We start from the raw sequence: 27,047 nt of genomic DNA, 5'->3' as shown, positions 1-27,047 counted from the left end.
TAAAGCTGTTGGGTTAGCCCTTTAGAGTGTGGCCAACGATATGCCTGTTTTTATTTGCTGACTCGACTTTTGATTATCATAAACTTATATTTCTCGGCTTCTAATATGATATGAGTTATTGACTCTTGTGATATATTGCGATTCTTCATTCTGACGATTCTGATATACTGCAATTCTATATTCCGAATTTTCTATGAGATTACTACTCTCAGTTCTAACCGTTCTGATACTCCTTCGCATTTATGAATACGAATAGATGAAAATTCTACTTCATGATCCATCTGAAAGTTATTTACTTGTGATTGCGAGCAATCGCATTTGCCTCATTCTGCGAATGGCCTTCCGGAATTTTCACCAGTTGTGTATTCTAAATTCTATAACTTTAATTTTCGATACTTTTATATTCTATTTCCATAATATCTGGCTTAACGAAGATTCACACACTTTGTTCTTTCGTGATTGTGACTTTTCGATACATCGATGTTCGGAATTCTGACAATTCTGATTTTGGATTTTGCTGATTTTTTACACCGCACCCGTGCGAAAGAGATGGAAACAGGTTGTTGACCGTCCGTGGTTTTGAAATCTCTTTCCGTCTCTCTCACACAGCCTGAATCCCTCGATAGCAGCGACACTCGTGGTCACTATTCGAAACGGCATGTGCTTAAATAAGAGGACATAACCCCACCAGTAGAGTTTCCAGACATACAGGGGGCTGAACGCTTAAGAAATAGTATTTAATTCCAGTTGGGGCCGCTAGAGGCGGAGCGGTAGAGTAAGGTTGTTTGGGAAAGAGATAGAAACAGGTCCATCACCTCTGTCTAACCGTATTATCGGTTCAAATGAGTTTGAATAAGATTTTGATGAAACAACCCAAAAAGTTAGAGCATATTTAGATAGAATTTAGAGGTTGTGTTTGCGAACATTACCTTACGACAGTGCGAACTAGCGGCAGCGTCAAGAAACGAAAAATACAGCGTAAGCGTATTTCCCCCACCACGAAAATTTCGACGAGTTTCAAGACCTGTATATAAGACCGTGGGTAACACTGCCGGCTCGTCGTATTATGGACAACACTGTATCACGCCAAGTCCTCTTATTCCAACGATACTCGCCGCCGCCATCGGGCACGGTTGGAGTATACCCATGGAGCCTGTCTCCTCCTCACCTTTAACGGTACTCTGGCCCTACTCGACCGGCCCTCGACTCCTCGACTAGGCGTCTAGGCATCCTGCAGGCTTGCCCCGCGTGTCCTGCACAGGACAATTAGGCACGCCGCTATACCGTCCGGCGATATTTTATGGTACGGTTTCTAGGTTCCGCAGGATACGTGCTGAGGAGCCTGAATCTGACCGCGCGAAAAAGAGACGATTTTCCGGGGTCAATACAGCTGCAACAACAGCGCTCGACGTGACTCGCGATTTGTCTGACAATAAAAGTAAAGTCGAGTGTAGTTGTTCTTCTTCATTTGGAAAGAATAAAGGTGATAAGTGACTTGGCCTTAGTTTTACCTTATTCCTCGAAAATTCTTCCCACAACATACCGTGAAAATAATTCATGTCCCGATTAATTAACCCGTTTACATACACAATGCATGCGCAACGGTCAAGGATTAAGAAGAAAAAAATCATTTTTAACTGTATTCGTTTGTTACAGTTAACTATACGTACGCATGTAGAAGTTTGAACATGCGATGTCAAATCTCAGGTGTTAATTCTAGATAAACGATACGTCGAAGAAAATCTGTAATGAATCTTTGAAATATAAAAATTCTCATAACGCAATAAAACTAGTTGCAAAAAGTATATAAAGTGATTTGCTACGCTCTTTTCAAATAGGTACAGTAAGAAAAATATGAAGTTAATAACGCGTGTGCATGTATATGCATAAATATTTCATCACTTTTGGCATAAAGCTGGAACCCACAACGTTCGCGTGTTTTCTAAAAATGTAACAATGCATATTAAATAAGGACAACGCATCCTTGTGCCACGATGTAGAAAGCAGGATTGGTAGGAAAAGAGTGAAACAACTGTGCAACTTGACGCTGCTATACTCGACGGACGAAATGAAAATATAATTCGCCTTACATCTGCTGCTACTGCTGCTGTGTATGTTGTAAGGTACCGTGTCTCTTATGGCTTTCGAATTATTTATTGTACTTTTCCAAGGTATAACAGAGTTCCCGGGCCATATCCGATATCCACGTGCAAGCGTGTATATAATGTACATATAATAACAAGTGTACGGAAATAAGAATCGTTTCGATGTCACATATACCACCCTCTACGCTTTTTTAGGAGGACTAGTCCGTTGAAAAATGATTTATATTTTCTTTTTTTTTGTTTTGCGTTGCAGCTTTTTCGAAAGTGCCATCCTTGCGGCGTATTTTGGCGATTCAATTCTTGAAAAATACGAAAACTTACGGATTTATCAGGCGAACGCGTCGATCGTTGCGTAATCCGCAAACTTGACTTTCTTCGAAATCTGGGAATTGGACAAAAAATCATAAAACAAAAGGAGATCGAAGAGAATACTGCACGAGAAACATCGTATCACGGTGGAATGAGTATCGACGAGGCATCAAAAACTTTCAGAACGTTTTTCTCCAATTTAATTTTTATTTTGTTTTTTAGAATTTTTGCACGATTTCTCGAAAACTGACCTTCCGATCGATTTCAACACGCGCGTCATTTTTGGACCGTACTCGGAAGTTGCCGGAAAAACTCTAGTGTCTTGATTATATATTGATTAACAAAGTTTGGAATTTTAATGAAAAATCGATGCTTCTACAAAAATGGTTGAATTTGCTCGATTTTTTTCTTCTTTCTCCAAGCAAGACCGGAAAAACTACAAGCCCTGGAAGCATTTCAGTGAAACTTGACTGAAATCGGTCCACTGAAACACTCAAGATATCGCTGCAAAACGAAGCATATGAAAAACAATGACCTAACCTTTGACCCTACATCCGGTCAATGCTATCAACTTTACGTGATGAAAAAAAATTAGTTTCATACTATTCAAGCCATTAATAAACATTGTGCAAAGGGAATGTTTTTTTTACCCGCATCCATTTGCTCCCAATGAATTCGTGAAAAAAAAAGTGCATTCTCGGCTGTTTCGACGTTCTAAATCCCCTCAAAAACCACGAGTTTTCGGTGAATATTACCACTAAACGCCAACATCCAGGCAACCGGTGGTTATACGCATTGCATACGTGTAGGAATGCAGTGTGTGGTTTCGGTTGCCTATCTGCCGGCGTTAAGCGGCAAGTTTCACCGAAAACTCCGGGTACTGCGTACCCGTTACGATAACAAAGCCGTAGTTTGCAAAATCGGAAAGAAAGTAAGACAGAAAATAACATCCACGTGTGTATAATATAATAGTAGGCAGACTGTGCAGGCAATGGAGGTATACGAGCATAAAACCGAAACAAAAGTTAGCCGGGCATTAGGCTACGATCAATCATTTCTATATAGTAATCCCCGTGTGGGTCGGATCTGTGCGCAGGACAAGCCCGTCGACTTTTAACACCTTTTTGCCCCATAAACCTTATTTTATTTCTTATTTCCCACAGACGGTTTCTTCGTTTTTTTTTCTTCTTTCTTCTCCTTCTTCTTCTTTTTCTTTCGATACAGTTGTATACCTTACATCGTCAGCAGCACGCGCCTCGACAAACTCGCGTTTGTGCCACAATGTCGTGACGTTTTGTTCGATCGTCATTGATTGATATTTCATTCTAATTACTAAATATTAAATTATTGAACGAAATGAAAAGAAAATTGGAAAAAAAATGTGCAAACATTTTATCTCCTAATCGTCCGTTATATAGATAATAAAATTATTCATCCCCGTTAATTTATTTCACGCTGCGGGAGCTTAAATCCATTGTTGAAAATGATAATCCGATCAAAACTAACGTAAACAAAGCTGTTCGTACGCGTCGAGAAATAATATACGAATAGACCATGCGATAGTCGATGCACTTTGAATTCAACGACAACAACAGCAACAGCGACAGCAAAAACATCTGCATAGACTTTTGCATTCGGGTAGGGGATAGTTAAATGAGTTATTTACTACGGCAATACTGCTGCATCGAGTCGTCGACTGCTACAGTCTGGCTGCCTGCCTACCGAATGGGCTCCAGTTCGATTCACGATTGAGTGAGTAAATATTCAATTAATGTAATTAATCGCTCGAGTGCTGTACCGAGGCTGAACGAACGACGGTACGAAAATGGTAGGGAGACTGTGGAAAATCTGGCGAATCGTCGTTACCCGAATGAAAAACCTATTTGTTCCCAGCTCGATGTGTAAACGTTGCTATAGGTTTACCCTTTTTTTTTCTCTCTCTGTCTCTCTCTTTCTCTGCGTTTCGCCTCTATAGAAACATTTTTCTCTGCTCTCTTCTCTCCTTTTTTTATATATATTCTTTTTCTATTTTTCCTAAATTTTCCAATCTTCACGCGAAGCGAAAAACCTGGGATGGAAATTTTTTTTTCATCACATCTGATACCAACTCTTGGCTCAGCGTTTATAAATTCAATATTATACCCCTTTTTTCTCTCCCCCACTCTCTCTCTCTCTTTCTCTCTACTTATTATTCACTTTGCCATCTCATTCTCGTTTCAACAAATTTTTCCGAATGATATTTATTTTGTAGAAATAACATTATAACGTCTGAGGAAAATAAACTTAGACTCGGGATAGATATTTTTTGTGAATATTAATCCCTCCTTCTCTCTCTCTCTCTCTCTCTCTTTCTCTCTAAGTTTAATCTGATTCTTGTATTACTGTACAGACTTGATATCCATACTCGTGCAAGATCAAAGTAGGTAAACTTTTTCCAAAGAAGCATAAAAATTGTTAGCTCGATTGTTGCCCGCGTTCTCCGAAAAGATTATATTCGAATTTTCTGGAACTCGCGTTTCGACGGATTTTGTATTTCATGTATACATGAATAAACCGCGGTTATACATATTCATATATGTATATATATATATATATATATATAAACATATGAATACAGGTAAGATAAGAAAGTACGCTTCTGCTTCTTCGTCCTCGGGCAAATATAGATCAATGTAAGTATTAGGTGGGCGCAACTTAGTCTAGGATAAAACCTCCGCGTATACGTAACTCTTATACGCATATAATAGGTATATCCGTCCATTCATGCGTCGAGGAAATCTGTATTTCATTTTCAATAACGGTACGTATCGTATATAAATATATTACGTACGTACTGACGCAGGTAATACGTCGTAGATATTACACGAGAATCGTTGGATGAAAAATTGATTGAAATTTTTTTTTTTTTTTTTTCAACGTCATACTACAGGTACAAACGAAAGCGGGGAGCTTGGGAAAAATTGTAAAGGAAATGAGAGTAAAATAAGATGGATGAAGAGATTAGATACATTATATGTATATATACACGGTATATTATTACTATAATGCCTGATAATAAGGTGTACGAGAAGTAGGAGATGATTGAAATTCAGTACTAGAAAAAGAAGCGAAATAAGAGTTGGAAAAAAAAAACAAAATAAAGAGGGTCGAGGAGGGAGAAGAAGAAACTTTAAAAAAAAAAAAAAGGGACGACTCACTTTCTTGAGATGGCCATCGCTCGTGCCGACAAAGACAACGGTGTAATCACCGGTCGATGTTGCAGCAACGGCAGTTAGATGCTCCTCGAAAGCGAGGACCGGTACAGCAATGATAGGTTCCTGACCTCCTAGAGGCGTGTTGACATCGAGACCGCAAAAATCTTCGGCGATAGTCTGCAGCTTCTGTAACAAGAAGAGAAAAAAAATAAATAGATACATAACGTCACCAGCGGTATGAAAAACAATTTTTACAATTAAAGACTCGTGTAAAGTTTTAAATTCGATTGATTGGATCGTTACCAACAATCCCGGTATGCATGACACGCGTTGTGTTATGCGTTACAGATATGCAATGCGATCAATTACCACGCGGATAACAATCGGAGAAGCATCGGATCGGTTTTCAATCGAGTTTGTAACCAGACGCACGGTTGGTTGTTCTGCGTATGTGTGATGAACGCAAACAGAGTGTCGAGTTAGGGTGTCGGAAGACTTTTGAGGTGGAGAGGGGGAGGAGAGTGATGATAATTCTTTTTTAGCTTTCGATTTACGGGCTGGGTATTCGTGTATAGTCGAGGCGAGGGAAGACAAACTGTTGAGGGGAGGATAGTTATTAATGCGTACGTGAATATACTGGACCTGAGTTTTATAACTGTGTATTATTGTACGCATGTGTGCACGCTATTTATACGTATAATAGAGATAGGTATGTGTCCACAAAGAGAGTGACAACCGCGACCGGCATAAGACAAATAGAACGAGGATCAATACGTAATTAAATGCAGAGATCAAAGGGCGGCCATTTTCCAGTCAGTCTGCACTCGGAATTTAACCGTCACAGAGATGGGGGGAAAAAAAAACAAAACAATAAAAATAAATGAATTAAAAATTAAACCCAAAAATTTTTTCGACGAAACGACTCGGACATTTCCATATAATTTGAAACAGTTTGTGCGTGGTAATGAGGAATTTTTGCTGATACAGGATTTGCACAGTATTGTCCAATTTCCATTGAATAATAGTAATAATAATATCTCATCTTGTTCGTAAATGAATTTCACGCGAAATTATACACCTGATGTTATGAATGTTTGATAACGTGAGTGTATATTGAAACACAGTACCAGCATCAAACTTTTAATTTTGTAAGTTATTTTATTCCCGACTCAATGATGAAGTCAACTTTTTTTTTTACCTAAAAACCGGGACGAAAGTGGCATATTTTTTCCTAAAACGCATTTGAGGAAAATATCAGCCCGATTTAAAAGTCCCAATTTTCAAAATAAATATTTCGGCCAGATTTGAATCGGAAATAAAGTCCTTTACGTAACACACGAATAAAAGTCGACTTTATTCCCTTGTTACATAATGTAATATTTTCGGTAATTTCGAGAGCTCGGGAAAAATTGATATCAAATTTTTTTTTAATGATTTCTATTTTACCGAAACTCGATGGTTGGTAGGTATAGATTCGAAATTCATTAATTTGTACATTTTTGTTTTTTGCCCGGACTGTACACCGCATACTTCCTTCGAAATGTGTTCGAGATATGTCAGGGTGTATACAAGTTTGAAAGCTACCGCAGGTCATTGATGAGGAGAAAAACCGATGGGTGTAGATATATATCGGTGTATAACCGTACAGGGCGGTAAATTCGGCAATAGTCGATACCACGGAGGATATATTATGTACATATTGATTTTGTCGTAAAACACAGAAGTAATAAAAGCGAAAGAGGAAAGTTGAAGTGAGTGGAAAAAAATTTAGGGTAAAGAAAATTATCAATATAATACATGATCCTTGTGTCGTTGTTGCTCTACGACGATGAAAAGGAATCGCGGATTTTGCGAAAATTGTAACAGTGTGGTACACCAAAAGTATTAACGTTCAGTTTTTTTCTCGATACTATTAGCAGGTAATCCCAGTTTACAAAATTTAAACATCGCTTCTGTCGGATGGATTGAAAAACCCGGAAAAAAACCTAGACAACTTATTATTGTATCACTTTCTGCAGCTAACGAGAAATGACTATAAGATGGGTGAATAATTGAATTGACAAGTAAAATTTATACTTCAGAAATGAAAACATTCGTTACAAATTTTAGAAATCTGACCTTGGATTCGTTATCGGTAAAGTAAAAGATCTCTGCCTATAACTAATTTCTAACAAAATCCGAATATTTTTAGATTTTTTTTTCCACCATATTCGATTCGCCATTTTGTATTCTGTAAATCTGACCTCAGATTCGTGATCAGTCACCCAATAAACCTTCGGTAACCATTTTTCATCAAAATCCAAATATTTGTAGTCATTTTTTTTTTTTTTCTTTTTCAGCATATCGAATAGGCCAAATTTAAATTTTGCAAATCTGACCCTCGATTCGTGATCATCGACAGAAAAAATCTTGCGGTACCCGTTTTCATTCGCATCCATTCAAAGCATTCACAAGATATCATCATGTTTAGTTGATTTTTTGGAACAATGTTATTTACAGAATTCAAAAAGTACTGAACCGATCAAATGAAAAACTTAATAAATTTTAATTTTGGAATTACCGCTCTGATTGAAACTAAAATTATTGAAATATGGCAACACGGTCCTGAGATAATGATTGAAGGTGATTTTCCAAACTTCAAAATGCATAGATCTAGCGAAAACTCAACTTTTCATTTTCAGGGTGATTACAGTAAATTCCTTTTTTTCTCTGAAAACAGAGAAACGGGAAGTTAAAAAAAACAAACGAAGGATGGAATTGAAAGAGGCGAATGAACGTACACTTTCCAAGTGTTATCAAAACAGAGACCGCATCCTCAACGTGGGCGACGCACGTATTACAATCAACTATTCGTGATGTCGTTTATCGCATTCCGAGCATTCGACGAATGATTGTTAATATACACAGCAAACCCTCATTTATACGTATCGCGTTTGTAAGTTTTTCTAGTTTATAAGTTGAATTTTTTTTGTCCTGGCAATTTCTGCCAGAAAAACCATATGCGAAAATATTATCATTGCGAAGTTGGTAACGTTATCGCAACGATTCGTCCTGGGGAAAAACCGATATTTAGCGATTTTTAAACGATTCGAAATTCGTTGAACCGTGATAAAACAAAACATACTCATATTTTGCAATCTTGGTTCATTCAATGTCATTGTTAAAAAGAAGAAAATAGTGACTATGTCCCCAATGTTTCGTTACGATAGCGTTACTAACTTCCAACCTCGTAAAATATTTTACTTGTACGTTTATCGTTCATACGTTGTTCATACGTTATTCGCACTTATACGCTACCAATTTCGACCCCCTAGCGCTGTTCTCTGTTCAGTTAAACGTTATTGCAGCGGAATTTTTAGTCACGAATTTCGATTTGATGTTCGTCTTTCCTACCGCTAGATGGTGTGGACGTTTCGATGTTTAGTTTACTTGTCTACCGCTAGATGGCGTTATTTGACGTACGTGCCTATTCCTGTCCCAAACACGTTCCGGCAAGTTCAGATCAGCGCCTCACCTACAGGCGACGCGGTTAAATGCTGTGATTAATAATATTAGTCGATTTCGCTAAGGGCAAATGAAAATATATGACAAAATGATACCTCTAAGCCATTGAAAATCATAAATTTTTTATTTTCCAATTATGAAGGTTAGGAATATTCGAGCAATTCACTTCAACGTTATTCTCACTTATACGTCAGTATTGTCATACTCCTTGACAAACGTATAACTGAAGTTTCACTGTATGTGCAAAATTTGCAAGTCTTATTTCATATGCGTAGTCCTCTGAGCCTCGCCTCAACGACGAGGCAGCGCCTAATTATTATCTTAAATACAATCTAGCGCGGGTGATGATGAAGAGCTGTGGATCTAGCTCACTATAGTCGAACATAATGTGAGAATAAAGTTACGAGACAATGTGAACAAAGCGCTTTCACATATGATTATATTGGCGACAGCAAAACAGGACGTGTATAATGTATATAGCAATGTTATCTGGAATTGAAAGGAAAAAGAACGAGGAAAAAAAAACAAACAAAACGTTAAATACATGAGGCGGGAGAGAAAAATCATTACTGATACGAGGAGAAGAAAGTTGGATAGGAAAATGCCGGATGTACGAAGTCTGATTGTGCAGGAACGATTAACGTTAGTCACGACCATATCAGCATGTACTACACCAAGTGCGAACAGTGCAATGGTGATAAACGCCAACCTAAATTGAACTCGGCGATTTGTCTGTCTTCTTTGAAACCCAGCATTCGTCATCACGGCGAAGTGATAATACGGATGTCATAAATGCGTGCGGTGAAGCACAGAGGAGGTCAATGGACAGGATGGAAATCATGTTCCAGACCTTTGTTCTTCGACTTTTATCTCTCTCTCTCACTCTTTCTCTCTTTGCAGGATAAACGGCCGAAAAAATGATGAATAAGTAAGTTGGGGTTAGGCCAACGTCGGGGATAATGAAGAGCTTGGAAGTCGAATATAAGTCGTTGTTGTACCTTCGTCGTCTGCAATCTTGTCGCGCTGCAGGATAATGGGATAAAAATATAAGTAAAAAAAATAGAGGAACGGTAGAGAGATTTATCGGCGTGTTCTACACGTCGAGAGGTAAGCGGTACCGATTGGAACGCCATGGATGTGATCCGGTAATGAGTGAACAATAACTGTTGTGTGGACCGTAGGATTTACGGAAAGCTTCGCGGGGAGGATACAGTCACGCACGTGTGTTTGCTCTCGAAGAATACGGTGTGTGGGCTACGTGTATGAAATGGGCGCGGTTCTTACCCGGTCTACAATTTCGGATGAATGGATACGCGACGTTCCTGGGTTCAAGTCCATCGAGAAAAGAGAGAGAGGGAAGGAGAGGAGGAGGGAAGGGGATCCCCTTCCAGTTCCTCGGTCGAAGGGCGCCTGGATGAGAACCAGACACGATAACCATGCCGGATGGTAACGCAGGCCTCGACCAGTCCACGCGATACATACAAGTGACTGTAGGCCTGCTGCTCACAAGCTCGAATGTACTTGAGAACGGAATGCGCGAGCAGTGACCCACTGTTTGGATTTCAACTCTCGTGTTCCCCTCCGTAAAGAGAGAAAGAGTAGAGTCCAATGAATTTTTTTTAGATAATTCAGACTCATTGCGGACGAAAAAGGTGAGGATAACTTTCTGGACGAGCATGGAATGGAGATTGTTTATAGTTACATGGGTTATATGATCTTGAGATTGGAATGTAGGAAGACCAGCCCATCGGCGGAACTTCAACTTCCACGTTTCGTGGATCTTATGAATGAAATGACAGAACAGTGGATGCCTCTTGGAATGGAATAGACGATGTCCAATTTGAATTTTGACGATCATTTTTATCCAGTAGCGTAGTCGGAACCAATTCACAGTCCACATACCGTTTGAATTTCAGCATGTGTATTCCGTCCTGGACGTAAAGGAGTCAGGTCTGCACGTTGAAAACGGAACGGAACGATAACCGGACAATCATTCGTTGAGCTTTTTGACGATCATTTTTAACGTCGTCCAAGGAGGAGAAGGACGAGGCCCGTTGGGATCCCTATAGCCGTATTACTACCCGGTAGTATCGATTATCGAAATTGGTATTGAAAGGGATTAGAGTCGCTCCTCCAAGATGGCGGACCGGATGATCCCCGGGGTCTGGGCTGCGCTGCGAACCTACGAACTCCGAAATGAGATATTCGAATCCGAGAGGAGTATTGTTCGGAACGTCGACTGGTACTGGGAGCCGGTACCTAGTTGCAGGTAATGATGGGCTCCACGATTATCAGCAGGGCAACCGAAAATCGAAAATCGTGAATTTTAATTGGCCGTCTTGTTAGCAGGGGAAAAGTCGAACGAGTAGGATTGAGAGGATAAAGTTCTTAACCTCATCGAATGATATACCTCGAGTGGTGTAACGTGAAAGGTTCGATTGCAATACCACGCCATTAATTCCTCCTTTGGGATTTCAGTCATTATCTTCATTCCTATATAACGTGTACCACCTAGTTTGTGATCATTCGTCCCTTAGAGTTCTCAAAATAATAATGATAATAATAATAATAACAACAGAGACCGTCATCAAAGTTGTTACGAGTATTTAAGCGGACTGGAATTTCTTACCGCATTAAACACACATACATACGTTATCGTCCTCCTCTAGGGGGATATATTTTCAGTGAACTATGCGTACAACAACCAACCCAGAGTTTGAAAACTATTTAGAGCATCAGGTGATATATGTGCGTTATCGGCGTTTCGCGGGTGGGTCTCGTAAAATTTTAAGGTTCCTTTTCGAGCCTCTCTCCCCCCTCCCTTACACCGGATCATATATAGCCAGGCTCCCATATTTCTCTCCCTGCAGTTTCGAATCTCCTCCTGGTTGCGCTCGCGTATATATGTATATAGGATCATCCAGAGCGATACGCGAAACGTTTGTCAAAGTCTCCGGTAGTCGTTGAATTCTAAACCCTCCTCCGCGGCGTATCCTCCTCAACCAGGATACTCTAGTTGACGTGATTCGTCCAAGTCCTGAGATCCAATCTATTACCTTTTTCCGGTACTTTGTACCCTCTCTCTCCTTTCCCCTTCGGTAGATTCCCTTTTGGCTTATCTTACTTCGAGGCTTTGGTTATAAGGTCTTTCGAGGCGACTCCCCCACGCGCTTTTCCACCTCGCGAGCTTGCTCGTCGTTTTCTCCCACCGTCTTTCCCCCCCTTTCACGCAAGAAAAGCTCGTAATATATTCTTTTAATCAGTAAGCTTGATTCGAATAGCGCATATATAGCCAAATATCTCGCCGCCTCCGGAAACACACCCTAATTTACAGTTGGTATATAAATTCTCATTCCGGAGAAACGGAAATTTACGATCTTATTATTATTTGAAATTGAGTATCAAGTATGCGTATACAATACGCAACAAAATGAATTTATACACCGTTCCATCAACTTTGTTATTCCAAGCAATTCATTAATATGTATAATAGCACATATATATACGATATATATATATACCTGCATACCAAACGATCTGTTCATCACCTATTTATCGACTTGTAAAAACTAGATGTGCAATATCGACAACTGAGTGAATTCAGCTGTTAAGAAAGCGTGAAGCAGTAGTGAAAAACCATTTCCGTTACAATTATTTTTACCTAATAGGAAATGCACGACGTTGTCACGAGTTGTCGCAATGTTCCAGATGAAGAATCGCCATAAAAAATTCATCGCGCGACACTTTGACAAAAGAGAAAAAAAAAGCAAGGAGGAAAGAAACAATGAAAGAAGTAAAGAGTAAATGTATAAAAGAAAGTACGTGTTGAATATTCTAATTCGAAAATCGAGCACATATATTATATAGGATAGTAGAAAATATCATCAGCGAGCAAACAGAGAGTCAGGGAGGGAGGGTTTATGATACTCTGGAGGAATTTGCTTCCATTTTAAACTGTTCCTAATTCCCGGAGAAAGCAAGCAGCTCACTCACTCAAAACTGAGGGGGTGACGATAGGACGGCAGAATACCCATCGTGGCATTATTATACTCTCTATCCCGGTAAGTATATAAACTCCGACGACTAAGCATCAAGAATGAAGAAGTATATTTGGCATGGAATAATGCCAGAAGAAGTAATCGATGTATACGTAAATAGAAAAGTGAAGGAAAAATAAAGAGGGAAAAGAGAGAGAAAAAAAAAACAACAACCCCAGAGAAACGACTAATTTTAGCAACCGGTATGTTGCAGTTACTGCTTTTAAAATGACGGAAATTGGAGCTGATCTCGCATTGACGATGAGAAGCATATCACAGGTTGAAAAAATTCATTAATTTCATATCTGCCCCTCAAGCCCCGAGTCACGGGGGCAGAGTATTTCCTAATGTCGGTGTGGAATAACCGTTTTTGCATTAAACCCAGCCAATGATAATTACGGGCCTTTGGTGGGAAACAAAGGATGAACTGCCCGGGTGGGGTATAATTTTTGGTGAATCTGGGGTGTCTGTCCTCGACCCGAAAGTGGCCGGTTAGAGGGCCAGGAGCGCTGTTCCAGGGTCCATTGCGAAATAGTTTTACGAGTATGGAGTAAAGGCACAGGCCGAAAGGGGGCTGACGGATCTCTCTCTCTCTCTCTCTCATCCCTCCTGGGCCACAGGCGTAACTCGGTGGAGTATGACGGGGGTGTGCCTCTCTTTCGAGGAGCGTTGGCGGCGGCAACCGGCCGAGTCCCGCGCTTGCCTCGCTCAACAACCCACTATTGATTTGCGCCAGGGCGCAGGCCGAGATCCTGTGCTCTCAGTTAGTGGTGGTGACGGCGATGGTGGTGGTGTTGGTGGTATTGGTAGGTCTGTGAGGGGTGTGTAGCACAGGGTTTAGAGAAAAGGAGAGAGAGAGAAGCAACGTTGCCAATGGGGGGCGAGAGAGAGAGAGAGAGAGAGAGGAGCGGCTAAGCCATGGCCCGGTACACGACTACAACAACATGATTCCGCACACCGTCGTCTGCTTACCACCCTCCTCTACCGGCGGCGGCGAAGGGCGAGGGCAGGGTACGAGAGCCACGAGGCTCGAACTTAGTAGGGGAAGGTTAACTGCGCCCTGACAACCCCTCGTCGCCGCTTCCCCACGACGGTACGTACAACCGTTGCCAAACGTGATCCCGAAACTACTGACTGAAATAACAAGTCAGGGGTATGGGGGATGGGGAATAGAGGAGAGAGGTGGGGGGCTCCTGGCAGGTACATCAAATTACAGATAGACAGACTCCGGACCCGTTGACCTTACACGCGACCCTCCGGTTTGGGAGCAGGGATTAATACTCGTCGATGGTACTCGGGAGAAAGAAGGGGAGCCCCCGAAACTCCACTCCGTCGAAAAATTGTTCATCCGATCATTTTTTATACCGGTAGAGAGCTAAGGGGGAAGGGGACATAAACCTACTATGAGAACGACGAATTGGTGGTTTGGTTTGGTTTGGTTTGGGGTTGGGTCTTCTTTTTCTTCTTCTTCTTCTTCTTCTTCTTGCTTGGTTGTCTAGCTGCCATGTCTCCTCGGAGGACGGTAGGACGAGTTTTAAATTGACGTCCTGTTGCTCGGCGACAAGCACGAGAAGAAGAACAAGAAGAAGAAGAAGGAGAAGGAGGCAACTGGCTTGGTTGTGGAGAGAGCGGGAGTACGTTGCGAAAAAAGATTGAGGAAAGCGTGAAGCGAACGGAGAAAGGAGCCAGCGGGACACTGATCAAATTAGAATCGTTAAAAGTTGGAGCACACAAAAAGAGGGAGGAGATGAACAGAGAGAGAGAGAGAGAATGAGAGAGAGACAGAGGAAGGGGGGGATAAAGCTTGGCGACGGGGACGCGATGCTGGGGTTTCACCATGTGTTACGCAGCCATGAAGGATCCTTTCAAATTTAGGACGACGGGACGACCGAGGTTCTGCGAAATGTTTACCCCATACTGTTACGAAAGTTACACATACGGGTTCCTCTCCGCTTTACCTCAACCTCTACCGCCTTCGAAAATTCTGTAAAGAAAGCCAAGATGGCAGCTTTTCGTCCTAGTACGCTTTCTGGTTACGTAATCATGCGGGTTAAGAAAATAAAAAAAAAGCGGGGTGGTAGTGGGAGAAGCGAACGCGAGGGTCTCAGGTTGTTCTAGGATCGTCGCCTTCCGCGAATACCAAATTTCTACCCCAAAGGATTTGAAAAGAGGGAAGGGGGAGGGTAGGGGCTGCCTTGATTAGTCCTTTTAAACATGTCACGTGATTTATTTTCGACTCCACTGCCACACAACGATCAACAGAATTCCGTTTACATAATACCCCCAATATTTTCGGTTAGATTTTACCCTGCAGAGGACCGAAATCACCATACTTCAAGGTTATACATACCACACTGCTTTGACTTTTAAATGAGGCTGTAGAAATCTTTCTTCGTGGGAATGAGAAGTAGTTGGGGAAAGATAAGAGAAAGGAAGAAAGAAAGAAAGAAAAAAAATGAAAAGAGAGTGGAGTCCTCTTTGGTTAATCGGGAAACTCTTCATCCCAGAAAACATCTTCCCATTCCCACCCTCCTTTTCCTCCCTTTTTTTTCAGCCCCTCCACAGTGCCGAGGACCAGCAGCAGCCGGCAGACTGACTCTCGGAGTGAGTAAAAGGAAAACGTCAGAAATATTATGTAGGGATCGATAAGCTTTGAGAAGCGTTTGAAAATTGTTTCCCCGCGAACGAGGTGCTTTTCCGTAATTGCACAACTTTCTTCCCAACGACGTCATGAAGCTAAACGAAACCTTGGTAGGTACCTTATACCCACCCGCGACGGTAATCCAGTGATCGGAATGACGACTGGTTCAGATTTTTCCCTCTCCAAACGGGACCAGTGAGGGAGCAGACACGACTTCAGACCATTTCAGAATCGAACTCGTGTTCCGGGGATATTGATTCACCTTCTCTTATGGTGAATGCTCCGTCTAATGTGGTACTTGAGCTACCACGTTTCCCAATTTCATTCCTCCCGCAGTGCCAGATTTGACCAGCAAATGTGTTTCACCAAGTAGACAAAACGGCAAATGGACAAATCCAGACGGCATGCCAAGTCGCGAATTCTTCACGGAGTAAAGAAGACAAGCCAAAACGTTTCGGTGTCACGTCATGCTGTAAATCAGATGGTGCCGATGCTGTATGAGCTATGTAGTGTATTTAGATACAACAGGTTCGAACCCTACACAACTCCGACCTTCTGTGGGGTTAGGACGACGGCACACATCCACTCCAACGACTAAAGGGTGCGCCTCAGCCTTCGCCCTGGAGCAACACGCCCGGAAACACCCTTTGCTCTGCGGAATCATCCAATTCTCAGTAAGCTTGTTTTATCTATCCTGAGATGATGCGAAGACGATGCTGCAGAAGGAGTAGGAGGAATGATTCCCAGGCGAGTAGTTTAGCGTCGAGGTATTGATGAGAGTGAATTACAACCGGACAATATCTTCTCCAGAGAGAGGTAGATAGACGCGTCGCCGATGATATACAATGCGATTCGAGAGTTCGCTCAGAGTTCAAACGACTGAGAGTCTGAGGTAATGTGATACTGTAATGGGGTTCAGCGAGATGATAAATCCGTTCCTAATAGACGCACCGCAGCTAAAGTGTCTAAAAAAAAAAAAAACGATGTTTCTCTTATACCTTAAAATACGCCCGGTCATTCTCCCATGAAGTTACCGATTGATTCGTTCAAATGCAGGTGTGTTGTGTTGTCTACACAGAGGTAGAATTGGTAAAAAGAAAAAAAAATGTACACTTTTAATGAAGATATTATATGATACACTCGGGAAATAATTTCAAGGTCTTCCTAACAAGCCTTGGTTGCAGTTTTCGGTACAGCATAATCCTACAAAAATACATTGAGGTTCGATCTCGAGGATTGTATATTTGTGCCGAAATTTTATAAACAAATGGAAATGGTCATATGTTTGTTCACAAAAATAACGATTCGCTGTTGATATTTGGAAGTTAAAGTACAAATTAGCTTTAGAATTTCTATGGAGAAAATCATCGTAATGGTGAAAATCTTTCCTGAACGTGGTTGAAATCTCATTTATAAGAATACACAGTCGTCCCGTCGTCGTCGTCGTTTATTTTTCACAGAGGGATAAGAATCAATCTCCTCGCACGTTCTGTACCGAGTAAAAAAAGACGCGGTTGAATGAAGGTTGATGAAATAGGCACGTGGTAAACGGTACGTGTCCGAAAATGGTTCTTCAAGAGCAGCAGAAGTGATAGTGTCATCCGCCTCTGGACGACTTCTTCTCTGAGAATCAATCCGAGTCTCTTTCTCACCATCCCTGGGTATGGACCGGTGTGCGGGGATGAATTGAAGAAAATACAAATGGATGAGGAGAATAAAGAAAAAGAAAATCCTGCCCGGAATAACGAAACGTGATCTTTAAATCGCCAAAAAAGAAATCGTCGCTGCATGGTGATTTGTAACGTTACGGTAAATGCCTTGATCCGTTTAGTTCGTTGTCGTCTCACGGTTATCACTGGGGAGAAGTAGGAAGCATTTATAGATGCACTTTTCAGGCACGTACCACCAGAATTACACGTCGTTGACGGAACAGAACCTAGTCCGTCCGTCACGGAAGAGGCAAAGTGAAGGTAAAATAAAAAAAGAAACATACCCAATAAGAATTTGATCGTGCAGTACGTGCATGTGTTTCTTTCTATCTTTTCTACATCCTCTCGGTTACATCTGTCATTAAACAACAGCACCGTCTACAGGAAAAAAGAAAAAGTAAAAGCCATCGACTAACTGTTAACCGATGCTGAAACCGACCGACGACAGCCTGTCGCCGATAATACTCCAAAGTCCTTGCACCTAGAATGTTTTTTATGGTAGAACGATGGATTAATATGTATTATTGTTTATAACTTCAGCCGCAAGTAAAAATCTCTGATTTTGGCTGATCCGAATGTTCAATCCATGGAAATGATTGCGCTCTTCTGCGTCGACTTCTGTTGACCAACTGTTCGCGTTACTGGATAAGAACTTGAGTTCTTTACAAGGTTGATGTTCGTCAAGTTTTAATGCAACGATGCATTTTCTGGTTAAATTTCGCAACTTCGGTGTATCGTCGGAAATTCAGTGAACCATGATAGTACAGTTCTCTTGACTACAAAAATTGTTGGTGAAGTTAAAGTGGATGAAAATTGGAAGCTTAGGACTCCTATGTGTGCAGAAGAAGAACTGGCGTTGTAAGTTCAGAAATTTAACATCCGATAGTGTTACTCACACATCCCAAACCACAGTCTACATGCGCAGTAAATTGCACGTCGGATTTTTCTTCCAATGCACCACAAATAAACTGACATTTGATAAAATCTGGGTCTCTTCCTAAGCAGCGATTGATCATCGTGGTTCAGTCACGTTAACGTACCAAAGAAACCCGAACCTCGTCGAGTCCCTGAACCAGCGCACGCCCACCCGAGTAGACAGCGGAAGGTATTTCGTTTCTAGCATAGCTGCTGCGAGAGGAACAAGCGGATTCCCAATGAAAAGAGAATGGGGCAGCAGTAAAACCGGGAGGTCAACAGGGTCGCGCGGTGATCCTTCCAATCGGAAGACCCTGGACTGCGAGGTATCAGGCAGGTTGGCACGCCACGTTCGCGATGTCGATGTGCATCGGCAAGAGCAGGAGCACCAGCAGCACCAGCGGCAGCAGCTCGTAGTGTGGAGAACGAGGAGAGGAGTCGAGAAAAAGCTCAATCAACTTGGCCAGCAATTAACCCGGGCGGCGGGCGAGTCACGGAAGTCGGCTTTGGTACGCAGGGGGCAAAGGCATGCCCTTCCACCTTCCCCCCTCGATGCCGTATCACCGGGATGCCTAGCTTCCTCCTCGAGGCACTCTCATGCCTGCCAACCAACCATCGCGTGGGCGAGACGGGCGAAGGGCGAGGGCTCGGCGGCGATGGTGGGGGTCAGATACCTTGGAGGTCACATCCTCTGTACTTCCTCCCCATTGAGGAAGCCCTGTATAGAGAGAGCCCTGCAAACCACACCCATTTCTCTCTGACGTTCCGTAACTGTTTTTGGAAAGTCTCTCTCGAGGCTTCTTCCTACACTGTCGTCGGACGTCCTTCTCCTCATCGTCCTCATCCTCATCCCTGTTCTTGTTGTTGTTGTTATTGCCGTCGTTTTTTTACTTCGCGACGACTGACATTACGATGACGATAACGATAACAAGAATGCAAAAGGAACACAACGATGGATACTTCGCAGCTTTTCCGGAATTCAACGACACAACTTCCCCCAACATTTAGCTACTGAATGAGACGTATCGCGGAGTGTCTTTGGAATCTCTTTTCCGGCACGTAATTTTTTTTTTACTTAGACACTCGCTGTCTAGTAGACACACCTAATTTCAACGGGTTATATATAACTCGCCTTATCCTCATGCGATGTAATACCACAATATCCCCATAAATGCGTTATCATCCTTTCGTTGTCGATTTTTAATCACTTCTCCGGTTCTTGCAAACCGTGCCAATTCATGCTTTGATTATTCTTTTCTCATTCTTTGTCTACCTTTTAACCATGTTTCTTCTACCTGTACGCATGCATCTCTGATCGATTAATTATTATCTTTTATTCGGCCGTATCAATGTTGGTTCGTTTTATTCATTTATTGATCTATCGATCTCATCATTTTTCAACCACGAATTTGAGTCATGTTTCAAAGAGCCGGTTAGGTAGGTGTAATACAGGCAAGGCGCGGCTTTCTCCTTCTCATTTCCGTTCCAACCCAGTCGGAATTCTCAAGTTTAAAGTCAGTCTCTAATATACATATATTTACAATACACGCATACATGCCTTAAACTCAGACAGACGTGTACCTACAGTAGTCCAAAAAAGTTATCCGAGGGTTTGTCCCGGTGTTTTTACAAAGTCTAGTCTCAGTCTCTTCAATGTTTTCCTATCATCTTGAAGTTAGTAACGTTATTTGAACGATTCATGTTGAAAAAAAAACAACAAACTATCATTTCGTAACTTTGGAATTGTCTGAAATTTATTAAACTGTAATGAAACAAAAAATATTAATATTTTGAAACGTTAGTTCCTTCAGATCATTAGAAAATTAGAAAAAAAAGTTAGTTTTTTCCCAATCATTCGTTATGACAACGTTACTAACTTCAACGTCATGTTTTCCTTGCAAGTATGTAAACTGCACTGAGACACCTTTACAGCTGAAAAACAAAAAAAAAAAAAAAACTTGGCAACCAAAGACTGACTTTTTTTTTCAGTTCGTGAAGTTCTTCCCTCTTTCAATATTTCAAATTGCGTTCTTCTTAACCAAAAGTACAGTATAAGGGCAAGTTAACTAAAATCCTGCAAAAAAAAAAAAAACCCCCCACACGATACTGAGATTCGAAGAATTTGAATGACGAGAAAATCCTGTAGGTAATAGGTAAAGTAAAAAAACAGGAGAGGATGAAAGAGAGAGAAAGACTGCTTTCGGATGAAATCGTTACGTAGGAGGTTGGTGAGGGAGAAAACAAACAAGACGAAGAAAGAAAAGAAATAAAAAAAAAAACCGTAGAAATGGCGGGTGAAGGAGAGAAAAGAAAAAAAAATCTATTCACCTATATAAGCCGTGGAATTGGGACTCGGCAGTGGGATTATACGAAACGCGATTCCTGCAGAGCCACGAGCTTAAATCAATCTTTGACACCGCAAGGATATGAACTCGTTTTCTCCGAAGTGTATAATAACGGCAGTCGAAAAACCAATTTCGAGTTAGAAATACTACTGCCTTATATATATTCTCTCCCAGTTTTCATATTGTTCTACCGTGTCAATGAAAAAGTCTACCAAATGGGAAATTTTGAATGAGATACGGTGTACAGATTTCGTCAAGTTTCTTTCCTTCTTGCCGGACCCCTTTAATTTATTGTTAGTAAACATCGAGTACCTAATGTATAATATAGTATATATATTAAGGGTATATTAAGGGTGGTCCTTATTTAGGTTGGTGACGAATTTACTTCGGATCACCCGTCACATCAACTTCAAATAATTTGAAAACAATTGCCTAATTTTTTCAGATTTTTACCTCAACTCTAAGATAGTCCGTTTTGTGATCGAAGTTTCCTATGAGAAAAACTTCTTTTTCTCGACATATATTTCATTGTGAGTGTAACAATGTTCCAAGAAATTTTCATTTCTTCTAAAGAAAAGAAAAGTCAGATTTCGAGGTTGTGCAATTCGTCGAGATTTCCTGGTAAGATGACGTCAATTATTTTTTTTTCACATAGTATCGCTAATACTCGCTAAGACCACGAAGTCGTAAATTTCTCGGAACATTGTTAATCTCACAATAAAATATATACCGAGAAAAAAAACATTTTTCCCATTTTTCCCATTACCGTAAGAAAATTCGACAACAAAACGGACTGTCTTAGAGGTGAGGTAAAAATCTGAGTAAGAAAAAAAAAAAAATGAGGCAATTGTTTTAAAATTATTTGAAGTTGATTTGAGGGATGAGAGGGAAAAAATTCGTCAACACCCTAAATAAGGATAACCATAATTTATCTATGTATACATAAAGGAAAATCATACAGAGATAGGGAGCTCGAGAACATCGCCGCATCTATCATCGATTTTATTTATTCATTGATTTATTCATTATTCATTATCTAATTAGAGCGGTGTCGAACGATCGGAGAAACTACAACGGAATCGAGGGATTGATTTCCAATTAGACATGCCGGAGCAATGCCAATGTACATCCGCGCTATATGCGTGTGCATATTGCACATTGCGGCGATGAGTTCATCTTCCGGATGATCGCCTCTGCCTGTCTGGCTCAGTCTGCTTGCATTTATATGTCTACCTACACGTGGCGAGAAAACGATAAATTGCGAAATTAGAAACAGGAACAGGAAGGATAAAAACGAAGTAGAAAAAAATCCGACGACCTGAAGCAACGCAACAGAATCCGACCAACTAACTCTGTAATCGTATCATTTTATTCATCTTCCAAGAGATATTTAACTGAGAGTTAAAAAAGAAGAAAGTGACGTCGTTATTGCAATATATTCATTCACGTTTACCCACATTTTACCTGTGATTACTTTGACTAGGTGATTTCTCATACGATTTCAAAGATTCACTAAAATAGCCCAAAGAGATTTCTCTAATTCTAAATGATTTCTCATTACTACCAATGATTAATAATGCTAAATTTTATTCCAACATCACTGTCTTCGGTATGATTTCGAAGATTCGGAAATCATTTCGAACGATATCGACACCATGATTACTTACTCGAGTATAGGGGAAGATTCCTCGTCATCTTTTTTGTACAATACATTATATTTCACAATGTATAAGCGGCGTGTCATTTTCATTTATAATGACCGATGAGCCATCATATTAGTTCATTCGTTCGTTCGTTCCATTCTGGCTTCTTCACCACCCACGACTCTTTTCACAAATCACAGTGTAACATTTCATCCGTCGTTTCATATACCCAGTTACACAAACACACACAGACACAAGCAAAATGTATAAAAAAAAAAAAAAAAAAACGCATCGTGTGTGTGGGTAGATATCATACAAATGGAACACGTTAACACTGCAGTGTTTTTATCCTTCATCTCTCTTTCTCTCTCTTTCTTTACATTTCATTCTTTTTCTACATCTGTCGTCTTGCTACATTGTTCAACTGTTCCAAATGATTAATCTGAACTTTCGAGGGAACGTTAAATACAATTTAACTTTTTCTCTTTATTTGTCGTGTGTCTTTTCATTAGTACAATCGGAGTGAACCAGATTCAAGTTTCGAAACGGTGCTAGGGGGTTTTTAATTCTTTAAACTTTTTTTTTTTTTACACATGTTATACGATAGATTGTTGTACACAATATTATGCCATGTATCCAGGAAGTTTTTGCTTCGATATATAATAAGACAAAAAAAAAAAAAAACATCCGATAAAATTTTCTTTACCATATCATATAATATGGATATAATCGTAATGAACTCAAGTATTTTTTTCTCATTCTCGTTTCTTTCGACAAGTTTTAGTTCTTTTTCAAGACAGAATAATTCTCAATTTAAAGACGAACTGCACGAGAAAAAAAGGGTCGAGGGGGAGGGGGGGGATAAAACATACGCAAGAGACAATGCGGAGGAAGAGAAAGGAAAAATCTCTCATTCAGGTGAAACGGAACAGTTTAGCAGGGAGTATAAGAAAAGAAGTGAATATCGTTGATTGACGTTCGAATAATAATAATAATGATAATAACGACGACGGCGACGACGGCAATAACGATAATAATGTTAATGATTGAAAAAGTTGTAATAAAGAGTAAAGTTTCGAACGAATGAGTGAACAAATTTAACGAACTTGCTACAAAAAAGGATTATATGTACGAGTATATGAAAATTTGCTTTCGCTAGTGAAGAAAACATGTATAGTTAAGAATAATAATTACAACGATAACATTGATAATAACGATGAGATAAATGATGACGGAAACGGAAACAGAAATGAAGTATAAAAATTCGAAAAAAAAAAAAAAAAAATAGAAGGCGAAGAGAATAGAATTGAGCCCATGAAAAGTAGCGAACTTTTATCCCGTCGATCCCGCCGCCTCCCGCACCGCAGCAGCACGAAATCCTGATTGGAGGGGTATGTGGGAACGGAATCCTGGAGCCAAGATGCCTAATATACCGACCTACCTAAGTAGGTTGCTTCCAAGTATCGCGTTTCACTCTTGCAGAGCATAGCGTACGACAACGGAACGTTTTCCAAATCTACGTGCGTATGTGTAAGACCAAATTCCGTTATATATATATAGTCTGTGGAAACGAGCAAGCAAAAGTTTGCCGACCAATTCCCTTTTTCGTTCTTTCCTTTTGTAAAAAAAGGTGCTGCTGGTCCGTTATACGAAATATGGAAAGATCTTTGGAAAAATTTCGCGTACTAAGGTTTGTATACGAGAGAAAAAAGAATTAAAGAAAGAAGATAAGAGAAATAAATTACAGAATGAAATAGAAAAAAAAAAAAAAAATTTCTAAAAATCTCTACCCGTTTTCTCCTTTACGTTAGTTGTATTGTATTACATTAACAGTGAATGTGTCGGTTGTGTATCCCGTTAAACAGCTTGCAAGATTTCGTAATGTCAAGTGTATAAATGTATGCGTACAATATACTTGTGTAGGTGTAGAGTACGTGCAAAGTTAACGAGTTTGTACGTATTACAACATTTCACATCCTAACTATAATAATACTCGTAAGAATTTTTGGACATCTGCACTTTCGCTATCAAAATTACCTCACTTTTGTTATTTATGGTCTCGTCGTTTAGTACTTTTTTTTTTTTTTGTTGCTTTCTGTTCTTTTTCTTGCAATGAAAGAAATTCTGTTTCACGGCATTGTATTACTGCATTATTTTGGCAATATTATGGAAAGGAAGGAAATGGCATGACCAGACTCGAATGTCGATAATTATGCCAGAGCTGTCAGAAGACAAAAAACAAAAAATAACCAACTACGAGTATATGTTATAGCATTCGAATTTTTTGCTGTGACTTACGTTGAAAGTTATTGTGTTTTAGACTTTTTTATAAAGAAACTTCACTTATATTATACGGATGCCATTTATGCCGAAATTTTTTCAGATATTCACACATACGCTAGAATCAATTAATACCTAATTATTTTATACAAACTCATGACGGGTTTTTTGAGATGGTTCTGTCAATATTATACACGCAACAAATAAAAAGGCAAGATTCTAAAATCGTTGTGTATCTTGAATGAACTGATCAATTGTTAGGTAAGAAAAGCACGTGTCTAAAATTTTGATATTAGTTCAAGCTTGATAGAAAAGTTTAATAATAAGGTCTTGTAGGGTAAATGAAACTTGGTAAGCCATCGAAATGTACGAAATGGTAGTAAACTTGAGTTATTGATCAAACTTGATGGATCGAAACTTCGAACACATGTAAGCAATCTTCATTAATGGATTCCCAGTGTCTAACTATTTTTTTAGAATCATATCTCGAACGAGTTTCCTTTCTAAGCAAATTTCATGTGCCAATGATTAGCGACGCAATTGACAGGAGAAACAAACGACACGTTGATCGTAGACACAAAATTTCCATATAAAGAAAGCTTGTTTCAGTTTTGATTCTAAAAAAAATAGTTAGCCGATGGGAACCCGTTAATGAACATTACTGTACGTATAAGAAACGCAGGAATTTTAGGATTGTTTTTTAAGATTGTTAGATTCCGACCTTTTCTCAGCTTAACGATTTGGGTGTATAATTACAGTATAGTTACAGCAGATAAAATCGGCAATTATATCCAACTAGAAGTAGAGAGGCGAGAGAATGTGCATCTAACTATGAAAAAGAAAGAAAGAAAGAAAGAAAGAATCCCGATTGTTAGGTGTCTTATTATACAGTGTCCTCTTCTTCACGAATTTGTAGGACCTTTCCCTTAGTTTTCGGACTCCCCTTATCCGCCGCAAGTATACCTAACCTATCTACGTATGCATGCACCTAACTACCTATCTACCTACCTACTACCCAGATAGATCGAAGGACGGTACGAGGAGAGATAAGGATAAGAGGAGTAAAAAAAAAAGAAGGGGGTAAAAAAAAGAACATCAGAAAAAGAATAAAGTATAAAAGAAGAAAGAAAGAGGGGACAGTAAACGGAATGGCTCTATCTATAAGGGGTTCCCAATTTCCGGAAGAGCGGTCCAGCGTGTTTGAATAATGCTTGGGTCAGCTCTCAATTCGCGTCTTTTTCCTTCCTCTATACACAAGTACATCCATAGACGCGGGTCGGTGTGTACATGTGTAGACGGATCAAACTGCACGCCTGGTTTCTAAACCCCCCCCCCCCCGATCATAAAACCGTAAAACCTGCAAATTTGTCCAGGGTCGTCAATGTCCGAGATGTCACTTTAACACCCTAACCTAACCTAAACGAAACCCCCCCGAGGTAATGCGACTTTTCTCCCTTTTCTCCTGCGCGAAAGGTTTCATTTTTTTCACGCCAGAGGGCTGACCCTCTTTTTCATTCGATTTCGGCACTCTCTTTGCTCTTCTGAGTAAATGAGGTAGTTTTTCAAACTTTCAAGAAACTACAGAGTTTGCAGTAGTGCTGCTTAAACACGGCAGACCGACACCGGCATACGATTTCTACTACCTTCTTTGAGGTTATGGCCAGAGTACTCTGTTGCCGCGAAGTTACCCATACTTGTTTTTACTTGTTTACAGACCATCTTGAGAAGTCTCCTTGAGAAGTTGAATTTCGTGTTTCCGAAAGTTTGAAGTAATTTCATAATTTCATCGCTCGGGATCATGATCAGACGATGCATTGGTGAAAATTGATGGTCCGACATACCGTTAGGTGAGATTTTTGTGTGCCTGTAAGATTTCTGGACAAGACTAGGCAGAAAAAAAAAAATAAAAAAATTTCAAAGTGAATGAATATGCATTATAACTTTCCCCGTTTGTCAGAGTTAACTGGTCATAATGGCCCCCTTGAAACCAGGGATACCAATAAAGGGAAAGACGGACGTACGTTCGTCGGACAGCGAGAGGTGCGTTATTACGTTATTGGCCTTCGGTGGCCTCTGCAGGCACCTACCAGCAGCATTGCAGGAGCAGCAGAGCTGCGAGCCCGAGACTTCGGCTCCTGCAGGCTCCTCTGGATGAATTTTTAATAATGGTTCTCTCTCTAACCTGGGCCGAGACGACGAGGATGAGTAGGAAAAGGAGGATGGGTATGAGATACGTATACGTGTTGTATAGGCGAATATCTGAAATTGGAAATTCCCGCGGGGCGCGACTGTGCTGCAAAAAATATGAACCCCACCGATGGGAGGGGGAGCAGAGAAGAAGATCATGAGAACGAGGAGGTGAGAA

The 27,047-nt window shown here is 40.4% G+C and overlaps 1 protein-coding gene across 4 annotated transcripts in view; it reads right to left on the bottom strand.

Moving 5' to 3' along the window:
* The window catches only part of LOC124305363 (plexin-A4), a 68,103-nt gene that overhangs the window by 12,629 nt on the left and 28,427 nt on the right, over positions 1 to 27,047 (bottom strand). For all 4 annotated transcript variants that reach the window (XM_046764695.1, XM_046764694.1, XM_046764697.1 and 1 more), the window contains one exon: positions 5,612 to 5,794. In XM_046764695.1, the coding sequence (XP_046620651.1) occupies positions 5,612 to 5,794 (183 nt within the window). The remainder of the gene's footprint in view (positions 1 to 5,611; positions 5,795 to 27,047) is intronic.

Source organism: Neodiprion virginianus, chromosome 5, assembly GCF_021901495.1.
Source record: "Neodiprion virginianus isolate iyNeoVirg1 chromosome 5, iyNeoVirg1.1, whole genome shotgun sequence".
NCBI classification, from domain to species: domain Eukaryota; kingdom Metazoa; phylum Arthropoda; class Insecta; order Hymenoptera; family Diprionidae; genus Neodiprion; species Neodiprion virginianus.
The sequence above is the reverse complement of the archived record's forward strand: the minus strand, read 5'-3'. Positions and strand labels throughout refer to the sequence as shown.